Source organism: Mustelus asterias, chromosome 20 (assembly GCF_964213995.1).
Source record: "Mustelus asterias chromosome 20, sMusAst1.hap1.1, whole genome shotgun sequence".
Classification (NCBI taxonomy): Eukaryota; Metazoa; Chordata; class Chondrichthyes; order Carcharhiniformes; family Triakidae; genus Mustelus; species Mustelus asterias.
Genome location: NC_135820.1, coordinates 53,104,306 through 53,118,621, shown reverse-complemented (window position 1 = coordinate 53,118,621; position 14,316 = coordinate 53,104,306). Strand labels below are relative to the sequence as shown.

Here is a 14,316-nt window from a genome sequence, read left to right as displayed (position 1 = left end):
TTAACATTTTTCAAGCTGCGGGTGGAAAAAAAAAGTCTAATGCCCACTGTGAGCTCTGATGAAGGGCCATCCTGACTCGAAGTATTGGCTCTATTCTCTCTCCACAGAGAGAATAGAGCTATCAGACCTGCTGAGTTTCTCCAGGCATTTTCTGTTTTTGTTTCAGATTCCAGCATCTGCAGCATTTTGCCTTCAGCCCACCTCGAGGTGCCCAACCCAAAGAATTTGTTCATTATTAAGTCTTCGGTCTTGTCAAGGATGTGCTGGGTGTCTTTTTTCATCAAGTTTTGTTTTTGGGCTTTCAGACTTGCAATTCCTAGATCTGTATTCATATGGGTCAAATTGTAACTGCCTTATTTGTAAACACCCTTGGCAGCAATCCTAAGCAGATTTATTGACAGAAATGTTGATCTTAAATGGGTTGAGACAGGGAGGAGCTAATGTAAATGTTGATGTACCTGTTGTGTATTATTGGATATCTTATGTACTCATCACTGACACCTCATACACACACCTCCACCCCCAGTTACACATCATCAGGCAACTTTGCAGAGGCCACTTTACCCAAAAGCCTCTGTAAATGCAACGTCCTCAAGATGGCGGCCGCCTCTTCCTGAGGCAGTTTTCAGACTCGCTTCTTTCTCATTTCCGACACGGCGCGTCGTTGTTTTTGTTCCTTTCCTTGAACGGCGGATCCGGTGCTACCGAAAGCGGTGACTTTTTTGAGAGGTGACTGACTGGGCGGCTTTTGGCGGTTGAGTCTTTCTTTCTTGTCTGTCGGCGGGCGGGGATTGCGAGGGGGGAAATAAAACCGCCGGTAAGCGAGTCATCTCAACCTAACGCGCTGGCGGCCACGTCCCGCCCCATCTACGGCACCTGATTGGCCGAAGAAGGGGCAGCGGCGGTTCTGATTGGTCGGCGGCGGCTGCCTGTCAATCGGGCTGAGGACTAAAAGTTAGGTTGTACTTGCCGGCTGAGGCCTCGAGCCGGTGTTTAGCTCTGTTCCTGTGCTGAGGAGAGGAGAGGGTCAGCCCAAGCCCGTCCCTGCACTCAGGAGAAGAGGAGGTTTAGCTCTGTCACTGTACCGAGGGAGAGGAGAGGTTCAGCCCTAACTCCAGCCCTATGTTCAGGGAGAGGAGAGGTTTAACTCTAGCCCTATGTTCAGGGGGAGGAGAGTTTCAGCTCTGTCCCTGCATCCAGGAGGAGGAGAGGAGATTTAGCTTTGTCCCTGCGCTCTAGCTCTGCTCCGGGAGAGGAGAGGTTCAGCTCTAACTCTAGCCCTATGTTCAGGGAGAGGTAAGGGTCATTTCCCTCCCTGCGCTCAGGAGGAGAGGAGGTTTAGCTCTGTCTCTAACTCTGTGATCAGGGAGAGGGCAGCGGCTGCTGCTGCTGTTCAGCCATATCCTGATCTTTCACTCTCGTTTTCACCATTTGGCTCCAGCGGTTAGGCTTTTGCCGGCCACACACACACCTTCACCGAGTGGAGCCCGTTGCCTGTCCTCTCTCTCATTCAGTCTGGAAGCCTTCCACTTTGATGAAGCCGGAGACCATAATTGTTGTGCCACGTTTGCACCAGAGCAGAATTGAAATGTGTTAAAAGCAAATCAAAATTGCACAGCAGTTCCACGAGCATTTGTAAATAGAAATGTCCAGGTTCGTAGTTTTGATTTGGACTGTTAGACTGGCCTTCAACACAAATGCTGGCAATTCTAAAGCGAAATTGTAATGTTGGAGATCAGTTAGGAACAGAGGACTTTGGAGCAGGAATAGGTCATTTGGCCCTTTGAACCTGCTCTGCCATCCGATAAGATCATGCCATCCGATAAGATCATGGCTGATCTGATTATGGTCTCAATCCCACTTTCTTGTCCTACCTCCATAACCCTTGACTCCTTTGTCCATCAAAAATCCACCCAACTCTATCTTGAATAAAAGGCTGATGGAAAATTCGGATGAAATATTGATTGTGTTTTTTTTACAGATTTTGAATGAACTGCAGTAGATTTTCTACCCTTTTCTGTTTTCAAAGTTGGAAATGACATCCTAGAGTGAATCCTTTACAACCAAGCAAAAATGTATGTGATCTGTTACCTACTATTATAGAACTTTAAAGCATAAAAGGCAGCCATTTGACATGCCTGTGCTGGTATTAACTCTTCACCTGGAGCTGTCTACTGTAATTTCAATTCATGTTATGTCTTTCCTTTTTAGATACATGTCTAATTCTATTTTAAATGGTATAGCTGCCTTTGTGTTCCTTTCATTCCAAGGTTTAATTTTTTGGCCACTTTTTTAAGTTACTCCTAAACTTTTGCTTCATGGCTCTGTCAGTTTTCCTTATCTCTTAATAAAGTGTCTTGGGTTTTTAACATTGTGCCTTTAACATAATTCATGCCTCTTCTGTTTAAATCACAACTGGTAAATCATTGTGCTGCAATAACCTTGTGTTGGGTTACATATACTGGATTTGTTTTTTATTGTCACATCCATGTAGTAGAGCTGTGCTGTGGTGCCACTCTTAAAAGCAACCTGCAATTATATTGTATCTTTAATGCAACTAGGCACCCAAAAGTACTTCACAAAATGGGGTGGTTAAGACTTTTCCTTCACTCGTTGGTATCACTTCAAGTATGGTTGAAAAAGTTTGAGATGAATGGAATCCGGGATTACATTCTAGAATGTAAAGGTGCGACTGGTATTGGAATAGTGTAGGTTAGATGGGCTTTAGATTGGTTTCACTGGTCGGCACAACATCAAGGGCCGAAGGGCCTGTACTGCGCTGTAATGTTCTATGACTGAAATGACTCCAACCAGTTTGGGAAGTTAGAAGAGGGAAGAGTTTGGGGAGCTGGGAGGAGGATGTAGTGAGACTCATGTAATGGTGGAATGTGTTGAATTTAAGGTGGCAAAAGCAGAGAAGAGGATATCAATGAAACAGGAGTTTGGCAAATGCAAAGGTGTAACAAGGCATGGCTATGGTATGCTCCTATGAAGTTCATTACAGGCTTAAAAAAATGCACTGAAGTTTCCAAATGTTGGGTTCTTCCTGAACACTCATCCAGAGACGGAGTCGAATCCAGGGTTGAATGTGGCATTTCTGACAGGAGTAAATTGATTTCAATCCAGTCTGTGTTTAATTGGAAAAGCATAATTTGCCGAGAGGCACAGCACAGTAATAATTATGCAGTTGAGAATAGTGCTTTGAGATGGGCTGTGATGGTATAGGTGGACTTCATTGCCCAAATAATGTCTCATGTGGCAGCACATGGTCAAGTAAAGGAAAGGACAAGGATTGAACCTTGGACATGGCTAAGGCTTAAGTTTTCAGCCTGGAATTCCCCGGTGTTAGAGAGTCTGAGACCCTTTGATTTTTTTTGGTCATTGGATTTCTCCCCACCCACCATCAAATTTCCATTATTATTGATATGCTACAATATTTATTTATGATTTGATTTATTATTGTCACATGTAAAGGGATACAGTGAAAAGTATTGTTTCTTGCGTGCTATACTGACAACGCTGTTTATTAATAAACATTTTCTACAGTAATGACTGTTTTACTTTGGTTAGTTGATGTTGGGAATGATTCGTTATTTTTAATTGTACCATGATGTGAATGTAGTGTGAGTTATGCAAGATAAGGACAGTTTTATCAAATACACAGGAGCTAATCCAATACACACACTTCCTCCTCCTCTCTCTCATTTCTCAACACCCCCACCTTAGACCTTTGGTGAGTATTGCCCATCGGCGATAGTGTATGAATGAAGTCAACCGGCCAGTTTGCTCCTATGTCCTGACATTAACCATTTTAGGTACATGCATTGTGCTTTGCCTAGCTTCTGATATCCAATTTCTAGGCCAATGGTGTAAGTTGACCAGCCAAATGTGGAGAAGAGGTTGTGGGTTGCAGGTGAAATTGTAGAACCGTGAGAAGATGGTTTGAGGAAAAGGATTAGACGAAGTCATCAGTCAAGACCAAAAGAAATTTAAAAATTGGGGAGGCAAGGAATGATTTCCTTCAATTGTAGTCATAAGGAATGTAATTAATGCCTTTGTCAAAGGCCTTTTAAATGCTGAAGGCAAAACAGAAAGCAGACTGAAGGGATATTGAACAGCAAATGTTAGGAGAACTATATACAGAGCTGTTAACATTTTAATGCCTGATAGATGCAAAATGAGATACAAGTTAAAGAAATAGGGGGATTGATTGGAAATGCGTAGAAAATGCTGAAGTGGCACAAATTTTGTGTTCCTTTATCAGTTGAGTGAATTCCCTGTATGACCACTTATTTAGATTGAACCTGGCACAACTCTTACAAGCTGAGGTTCAAATTTTACGTCCTATCTATTTTTAGGTCTGACTGTTTTATGTGTACAACCTGCCTGCACCCCTAAATCAGTCCTTCCCCGATCCTCGTCCAAGCTTTTGTCTACTTTAGATTTAAATACTTTAATACCTTTTTTCTGGTCTTCCACACTCCCACAAATTCTACAATTCAGCTGCTTGTGTCCGGTCCTGCTCTGCTTATCAAATGGCAGAAAAGCATGTGCATGTTGGTGTGGGATGAAGGTGATATATGCAGTGGCAAGTGGATCCACTTTAATCAGAAATGCCAGATACAACTGCTCGAATCAACAAGGTTCACAGAAACTGCTGAGAAGGGCTATTGTGGCAGGATGGATAAACCACCAGATTACGAGTTCAGCAAGGCACCAAAGGAAGTGAGACATCCTGAAATGGACTGGGGAAGTTGATTCAGTGAAACCAGTTATCACTAAGCTTCAGAATATGACTGGTCTGTTAAACTGAGGCTGTCAAAGCTATTGCATTAAGAATTAATTGATTGCAAATAATCAAATTTATCATACAGCTGTTGTCAGTTGTATTTAATAATTCATTAAGTATGGTTACTTAACTAACCATAGTTAATTTTGATGTTTTTCGATAATGTAAATTTAGTGGATTGATTATGACAGTCAATGATGCTATTGTGTCAACTGACGAAACAATCAATATTTCTTAATTATTTCTTGATCTCTGGTAATATGTATGAAAAGTTCAAGAATGCCTGATTCTACTTTAAGTTATTTTAACTGATTAAAATGTTAACTAAACAAAATCCTGGGGGAGAGAGACCAGAAAAGATAACATGACAGCAGAAGTTGAGGTCCTTTCACTTTTATTGATTGAAGTACATTATTAAAACTCAATAGATAAAAGTAAATTTAAATACAGACCAAAGGTAATTCTGAGTAGATAATTATTGGCCCAGAACCTTTTGGAGCAGTACATTGCTGCAAATTGAATTTTTTGTCCTCACCTCATTTTTTGCACCATGATTTGTTGGAATGCAAATAATGGCATGGTGAGGTCAGAGACATCACATCAAATGGTACACTATTTGACCAATGAAATGACGGGGGGCACAGTAGTTAGCACTGTTGCCTCAGAGCGCCAGAGACCTGGGTTCGATTCCAGCCTTGAGTGACTGTGCAAACTCCACACAGACATTCTCCCTGTGTCTTGTGTGGATTTCCTCTGGGTGCTCATGTTTCCTCCCACAGTCCAATTGCCCCTTTGTGTCTAAAGATATGCAGATTAAGTGGATTAGCCATGATAAAATGCACCATAACCCTTATGGGGATAGAGCAGAAGGGTAGGTCTAGGTAAGATGCTTTTTTGGTGAGTCGGGCAGACCTGATGTGCTGAATTGCTGCCTCCTGCACTGTAGGGATTCAGTGATTCTAAATTATTGTATCTGTTTTCATATCGGAGGACACAAATATGTGCTAAACTATACTCAAATGGCAACTAATAAGTGAGGAACCTATCAGGCTGCAGTGTTGCCCAGACCTTTGCTGCCTTGTGTCAAAGGAAATTTTGAATGGGTAAAGGTTGTCCTGCTGGTGACCCACCTACATGGTGAGATGCTGCAGTGCGGTGATCTACCCAACCTTGCCCCCAATTCAATAAACACTTAAGTTCTTTAGCTATGCACGGTGGCACAGTGGTGAGCACTGCTGCCTCACAGCGCCAGAGACCCAGGTTCGATTCCTGGTTTGGGTCACCGTTTGTGTGGAGTTTGCACATTCTCCCCGTGTCTGCATGGGTTTCCTCCGGGCACTCCAGTTTCCTCCCATAATCCAAAGATGTGTAGGTTAGGTGAATTGGCTGTGATAAATTCTCCCTCAGTGTACTAGAACAGGCGCCGGAATGTGGCGACTAGGGGATTTTCACAGTAACTTCATTGCACTGTTAATGTAAGCCTACTTGTGACTAATAAATGAACCAACTTTTTTTTTAAAAAGTTGGTTGCGCACTTATTTCTGAGGCAGAAAGTTCTGGGTTCAAGTCCCACTCCAGGACTTGAACATACAAATCAGGATTGACATTCCATTGCACACTCAGGAAATGCTGCAATGTCAGAGCTGCCACCTTTTGGATGAAACTGAGACTCCATTTGTCCTCTTAAGTGGATGTAGACAATTCCATGACGACACACTTTTGAAGACCCATTGGGTCCCTGGTATCCTGGCCAATATTTATCCCTCAATTTATATCACAAAAACAGAGTAACCATCCATTACCTCATTGCTATTTGTGGGAGTTTGTCTTTTGCAGTTAGTCATAGAGGTTTACAGGATGGAAACAGGCCCTTCGGCCCAACTTGTCCATGCCGCTCTTTCTTTCTTAAAACCCCTAAGCTAATCCCAATTGCCTGCATTTGGCCCATATCCCTCTATACCAACATACCCATGTAACTATCTAAATGCTTTTTAAAAGACAAAATTGTACCCGCCTCTACTACCTCTGGCAGCTTATTCCAGACACTCGCCATCCTCTGTGTGAAAAAAGTGCCCCTCTGGACACTTTTTTGTATCTCTCACCTTAAACCTATGCCCTCTAGTTTTAGACTCCCCTACCTTTGGGAAAATATATTGACTATCTAGCTGATTTGTGACCCTCATTATTTTATAGACCTCTATGAGATCACCCCTCAGTCTCCTACGCTCCAGAGAAAAAAAATCCCAGTCTATCTAGCCTCTCCTTATAACTCAATCCATCAAGTCCCGGTAGCATCCCTAGTAAATCTTTTCCGCACTCTTTCTAGTATAATATCCTTTCTATAATAGGGTGACCAGAATTGCACACAGTATTCCGAGTGTGGCCTTACCAATGTCTTGTACAACTTTAACAAGACATTCCAACTCCTGTATTCAATGTTCTGACCGATGAAACCAAGCACGTCAAATGCCTTCTTCACCACTCTGTCCACCTGTGACTCCACTTTCAAGGAGCTATGAACATGTACCTCTAGATCTCTTTGTTCTGTAACTCTCCCCAACGCCCTACCATTAACTGAGTAAGTCCTGTCCCAGTTCAATCTACCAAAATGCATCACCTTGCATTTGTCTAAATTAAACTCCATCTGCCATTCATCAGCCCACTGGCCCAATTGATCAAGATCCCGTTGTAATTGGAGATAACTTTCTTCACTGTCCACTATGCCACCAATCCTAGTGTCATCTGCAAACTTACTAACCATGCCTCCTATATTCTCATCCAAATGATTAATATAAGTGACAAATAACAGCACACTGCTCCATAACAATTGGCTGCTCCATTTCCTATATTACAACAGTGACTGTGTTTCAGAAGTACTTCATTGGCTGTAAAATGCTTTGGGACATCCTGTGGTGGTGCAAGGCAGTTTGTAGATGAAAATCTTTTCTCTGTACTGGAAATAGCCGGGAATAAGGACACAATGAGAGTGAGGAACTTGAAGTAATGAATATGAGTAAAGAAAAGGTACAGGAGAAATTAATGTGACAAGTTGATAAATTCCCTGGACCTCGAGACCTCTATCCATTATTTTTATACAAACCTTGATTTGTTGGCAGGCGAATTGACAATGGGAGAGGATGTGTGTATCCTGGCTAAACCAGATTTTCCATATCGTCCTGGGTTTGGCAACACAAGTCATTGTGACTCAGTTGGTGCCTTGGCTGAGATTTTCAAACTCAGTACAGATATGGAATCAAATTTGGGACCGATTCCTGAGAACATCTTGATCTGTGTTGCTCAGCTACTCTAGGAAGCTTTTCAGATTTGTGATGACTCAACATAAACTTGCAGAATCTTTGCCGAAATGGTATTTTGCTGTGCTTTTTACTAGGGATGGATGGAGAGATGAGGGAGGATGAGATCAGAAATGCATAGGTATACATATCAGGAAAGGAATGACAGGCCGAGAGGTGACAATATAGGTCCTTAAAATTATGAAAGAATTTGATAGAGTGAGTATAGTGAGCATATTTCTTCTTGTGGGGAAGAGCATAACTAACAACCATCAATAGGCATCTGAGAAATCCAGTAGAGAACTTAGAAGAAACTTCTTCACCCAGTGGTAAGAATGTGGAACTCACTACCAAAGGGAGTGGCTGAAGTCAATCGTATCAATGCATTTAAGGGGAAGTTCGACAAACGTATGAGGGAGAAGGAAATAGATGGTTACAATGGTACATTTAGATAAAAGCTGGGGCAGACTTGAGCGGAGCATAAACATCAGCATGGAATTGTTGGGTTAAATGGGCTGTTTCTGTGCTGGATACCCCATGTAATCCAGTGTAATAGCTTATCTATGCATTTGAAGCATACCAATTATGCTCCTCAAATGTGTCAAAATTACAATGTAAGCACATTAGTCACCACAATCCAATGTCAAAGGTAGGCTTCAAAGCTCTGTCGTACATTCACAGCAAGACTGTCAGTATATTAGAATACAACATTAAGGTGCAGAAATGGTGAGTCTGTGAATCAGCAGTGCCACACTATTTCTGCCTTCAGTACAAGCTTCAAGTAAAGATACAGAATGGATCTCCTTTTGTGCTTAGCGATATAGTATAACTTTGTGACATGCTGGACTAATTCCTTCTCAGCTCAGTTTCAAAGCTTTGAAAGGAATTTTAAAAATTGCATTTGCATAGTACCATCTCAAATTCTCAGGTTGTCCCAAAACCGTTCACAACTGATGAGTTACTGTTTGAAGTACATTCACTAGTATTGCAAGAAAGGTTGGCAGCTGATTTGTACACAAAGGTCCCAGACAGCAATGACATGAATGACTGACTAATCTGTTTTCTTTTGCCTGATGTTGATTGCGTGGGCAAGGTTGGTTCAGAGCTCAGATGAACTGTATTTTTCCAATCTGAGATGTAGATGATTTAATGTTTTGCCTGGCACCCGTGAGAATGTAACATTTTCTCAGTACCGCATTGAATTGTCAAAATAGATGATTTGATCAAATCATGGCACTGGGCTTGATTCCATAACCTCACGGTATTACCAATTAAGCTAAGCTGTGTTTGGCCAAAAATATAAAAAGAGAAAATGGTGGAACTACACAGCAGGTTAATCAGCATTTGCAAAGGGAAGATGTAGGCCATAACATAGCTCTCCTGACAGATGCTGACTGACTTTGCTATGTATTCTAGTGTTTCCTGCACTTATTTTTGATTTTTTAGCATTTGTTGCTTTGTATTTTTATCCAGCTAAGCTGTAGTCAACTGCATTATTGTTTGGGATGTGGTTGGCTTGAGTAATTTTAATAAGTTATGAAAAAAATTCTGATAAACCCAGAAAATTATCTCTCATAATATTGTTCAAAGCAAAATCTAAGGATGGACAGGGAGGGGAAAAAAATGTTGTACTGTAAAAACAAATTGCATTATCTGTCTTTCCTCCTGTGTACTATGTAGCCCTCTAATTTGAACATTGGCATTAGTAACTTTGCACTATAGATGTATCTCCACTTGTTTTACAAGAGATGCTTGTAGTGTGGGTCCAGCAGGAGAAGCAGGTTGACATCAAGGTCATCAGAATGCAATGCTGCCAGAGTTTTGAACCTGTCATGTTGACCCTGTCAATTTTCTGCACTAATAGGCCTATCATTTTCTGTTGTAATTTCACACCTATATTTACAGCTTTCCCTTTTCTTTTTGTTTGTGTTCCCCTTATATTCTTTTTGTTTGTGTAGCTTTCTCCCATGTTTTTCATTGCCGTAGCTGTATAAATTTTCTTCTGGCTTCATTTTCTCACTGATCTTTCCATAAAATTTTCAAGTCTCCAATCCATCATGATCTTCGCTGTCATTGTTGTTGGTTCTCTATCCCCCCTTCTTTACCCTTTCTTTCTTTAATCTTACTGAAATGCCTACTTGTCTTTTAGGCTTCAAGTTTGATGAAGCGTACATCAAAACATGCCTCTTCACAACTACTGACTATCCAGTTATATTTATCCAGTGTTATATGTTAGTTTAGTTTTCCAGTATTGTAGCTTCTTTACAACTATTTGTTTCAAGTTGTTGTGACTTCTTGCCATTCTGTGAATATGCTTATTTTTTTATTGATATCAAGATTGAAAATGACATTTTTGGTTGTGTATTCATTCAACGTTTTACCTTTTCTGCGGGGATTGAACAGCAACTATCCAACAGTGATGTACTGTATTGTAATTGCTTCCTCCTTTTTGTTTCTAGACAATATGGCAAGTCCAAGAACAAGGCGGGTTCTCAAAGAAGTGAGAACTCAAGATGAAAACAATGTATGTAACCACAGGAAAATGTTAATATAACCTAACGTTTTGCAAGTAAAGTTTATTAGTCACAAGTAAGGCTTACATTAACACTGCAATTAAGTTACTGTGAAATTCCCCTTGTCGTCACACTCCAGTGCCTGTTTGGGTACACCTGAGGGAGAATTTAGCATGGCCAATGCACCTAACCAATGCACCTTTTAGACTGTGGGAGGAAACCGGAGCACCCAGAGGAAACCCACGCAGACACTGGGAGAATGTGCAAACTCCACACTGACAGTCACCCAAGCCGGGATCGAACCCGGGTCCCTAGCGCTGTGAGGCAGCAGCATTAGCCACTGTGCCGCCCCAAGTATTTAAAGTTCAGCATTTTATCTTGCGTTTTTGTATATTAAAACAATGGGGGCTGTGGAAACAAAATATAAAAAAAATTTCAGTTTAGCACATTTAACGTTTTTGTTTAGACAATGGGTGCTGTTTGTAAACATTGGTACACAGTTTTACAATCTAGTATATTTTCTATTGCATAATTATTTTAGGCAATTTAACATCATTTTACTGAAAAAATATGCTTTCATAGGAGGTAGGTGTCTTCTATTGCATGGTTTGATGACACAGTGGTTAGCACTTCTGCCTCACAGCACCTGGGACCTGGTTTCGATTCTGGCCTCAGGTGACTATCTGTGTGAAGTTTGCACATTCTCCCCGTGCCTGTATAAGTTTCCTCTAGGTGCTCCGATTTGCTCCAACAGTCCAAAGGTGTGCAGGTTAGGTGGATTGGCCATGGTAAATGTGTGGCGTTATGAGGACAGGGCGGAGGTGGTGGGACTGGGCAGGAGACATTTTCGGAAAGTCAGTACAGACTAGATTGGCCGGACTTTCGTTGCGTTGGCTGCATGTGAACCGCAGCACAGTGCTCTCCAAATAGATACTGGTGTGTACCACCAGCTGTCCATAAAGCCCTCAATGGAGTCGGAGGGCAGAAACTGGCCTGCCTGGGCAGAGAGGTGTTCAGCGCATCAGGAGCAGTGCAGCACAATGGCAGAAAGGCTTTGTTGCATTGATTTCGATGTCTCATATGATCTGAGGGTCATCTTCTGAATGCCATCTTTTAGCAATTGTTTTCTGACTGATATAATCTGGTGTGACACAAGATTGGAAGGCCTAATGAAACACCGGCGACCAGATGTTTAAATGAGCATTCATGAGATGCAAATGAATGTAAATTGTATTCATGCTTCCAGTCAGAAGGAAGGCCATCCCGCCATTGGGAGCATTGCAACATGATTTTACACTGGTGGGTTTCTTACTTTTTGGCACCCAATAGATTCTCTGTTCCCACCTGCTACCGAACCCCCACAGGTGGGATGTGAGAATTCCACCCTATATTTATATTTGTGTTATGTTTTGTATAATGTCTATTTTCTCTCTCCTAGATTTGCTTTGAATGTGGAGCTTTCAATCCACAGTGGGTCAGTGTGACCTATGGAATATGGATTTGTCTCGAGTGCTCAGGAAAGCACAGAGGTCTAGGCGTCCACCTCAGGTATAAGCATGGGTTAAAAAAAGAAGCAATGTTAACTGCCAAATGGAAGTTAAACATTGATTCCTCAGTTGATTTGTCTGGTGAAATTCTGAGCCATACGGGCCATTGTAACTGCCAGAGTTGTCTCTGGGTACAGTGAAAAATTTGATCCTGGTTCTACTCCTTTCTGGACTTTCATATGTTGTTGAAAATCTGCTGCTGTGTTGAGACTCGTATGATGATAGCCACTTGAATGATGCATTATGATTGAACTATACCCTAATACGGATTTAATACATTTAGGACACTGAGGGCACTATTATTCAATATTAAGAAATGTTAATATTGTGAGTGTTATATATTTGGTGAAGCATTTTAATTTTTTTGTAAAAATCATAGTTGGGGATGTTGCCTTTGAGGAATGGAACTCTTATTTCAGGGTCCCTGTACACCAAGTATACTCTGGGTCAAGCATTTCATAGCCATAACTCTATCCCAACAACATGACTTAGTCCCAATAGCCATTATGTTGTCACTGAGTAGGATTGCCAAATAGTACTAAAAGGTATGTTTTGCCATAGACCCATGTTCACAGGGAAACAGATTGGAACTGCCCAAATGTATTTCACAGAGACCTTAAGAGAGAGGGGACCTTAAAACCTATCAGCTTGTGTGGAACTTTAACATAGCTGTCAAAAGTGAAAGGCCATTGTCCCCATGTCCAACTTCATCTGTCATGTTGTCTAGCAGCAGTTTGTTAGGGGATTAGCTCTCAATATTTTTGTAGATTAATTTTGTTTCTTTATCCTCCTTGAGGATGCTGGTAGCAATTGTAGCACTCTTGCTAACTGTGCTTAGCTGACTTAACTGGGGGCTTCAATTCTGCCTCATCCACATTAAGGTAGCATGTGTCTGGAAGATATTTGCTTTGCCAGAAATCAGAATTAATATAGTAGGCCAATTTAACCTAATTTAGATAAGTTAATTGCATCATTGGGAAAACAGACTTTATACTAATCTCATTTTTTGGAAATAATCCCTTTGGTTTGTTTGGTCTTATGTTTTAGTGTTTTGGGTGGGAATAATTAATACAAAATTCAAATGTATTGTGTGTTTTAATGTTTCTATAATTGTGATTGTGTGGAGCCACTTTTATGTTGTTGATTTCACACCAGGCTTCCCTGTTTTCAATATGTGTGGCCACTTTTTTTTCCAAAAGCTTTGAGAATCGCATGTATGTTTAACGGGTGAAATAAAATAGTTTCCTACTGTCCTCTAGCTTTGTACGGTCTGTCACCATGGATAAATGGAAGGATTTAGAGTTGGAGAAGATGAAAGTTGGAGGCAATGCAAAATTCCGCCAATTTCTGGAGTCACAGGATTATGATTCATGTTGGTCACTTCAGGAGAAGTATAATAGCCGTGCTGCAGCTTTTTACAGAGACAAGGTACTATAGTTATTGCTATAATGGCATTTATATGCTGTTGAGTGGTCATAAATTATGGAGATAGAGACTTTTTCTTAAAATCAATTTGACTGTATTAGGCATAACTTACCAATGATTGAAATGTATAATCTTATTAAGCAAAGCTTTATTACTTCATTCATTTATCATTGCATAGATCCTTAGACTGCTTAGCTGAAACTCTCATTCATTTGTTTTTCTAACCTGATCCCAGTTCTTTGGTGTAGGCTATTTCTAAAATGTCAGAATCTTCAAAAGAATAGGTTTGCTTCAGCTCTTCTCTTAAGGTACATTTGGTCATATTTAGTTTATTGCCCAGTTGCCATACAACAAGTGATCATAATATATATGGCAGATAAGCGTGATGGATCACATATCTCAATATTTGTACTAAAATAAGCCTAAAAGCATAAATTGTCCTTCATTATGTTTGTTGCTAGTTAATGATGATTATAATGAGTTTTCATATATTGTCATCCAGAGTCTTGCTGCACAGATGCATGTCAATGAGTTGTTTATTTTCTGGAAAGCACATGTATTGCGCTTCCATTTTTTAAAAACAATTAAAAACCTGTTTAAGTTAAACTTCTAGGTATCAAGAAAGCTCTCGAGAGCAATCTTACCTTTGAGTCAGAACATTTTGGGTCCAAACTCCAACCATGAATATGAGAAAGTGCTTTGTTGCCACAAATGTTCTTCTTTAGATAAGACAGTAAACCAAGGTCACA

The 14,316-nt window shown here is 40.8% G+C and overlaps 1 protein-coding gene across 3 annotated transcripts in view; it reads left to right on the top strand.

The window, feature by feature from the left end:
• Positions 1-562: 562 nt before the first annotated feature.
• arfgap1 (ADP-ribosylation factor GTPase activating protein 1) overlaps positions 563-14,316 on the top strand; it is a 39,700-nt gene continuing 25,946 nt past the window's right edge. For 2 of the 3 annotated variants that reach the window (XM_078236548.1, XM_078236546.1), the window contains exons 1-5: positions 563-729; positions 1,982-2,075; positions 10,542-10,606; positions 12,034-12,143; positions 13,402-13,570. In XM_078236548.1, coding sequence (XP_078092674.1) covers positions 10,547-10,606; positions 12,034-12,143; positions 13,402-13,570 — 339 coding nt within the window. In that variant the 5' untranslated portion in view covers positions 563-729; positions 1,982-2,075; positions 10,542-10,546. Of the gene's footprint in view, positions 730-968; positions 1,297-1,981; positions 2,076-10,541; positions 10,607-12,033; positions 12,144-13,401; positions 13,571-14,316 lie in introns of those variants that run through there. The other variant, XM_078236547.1, reaches the window with a different exon arrangement.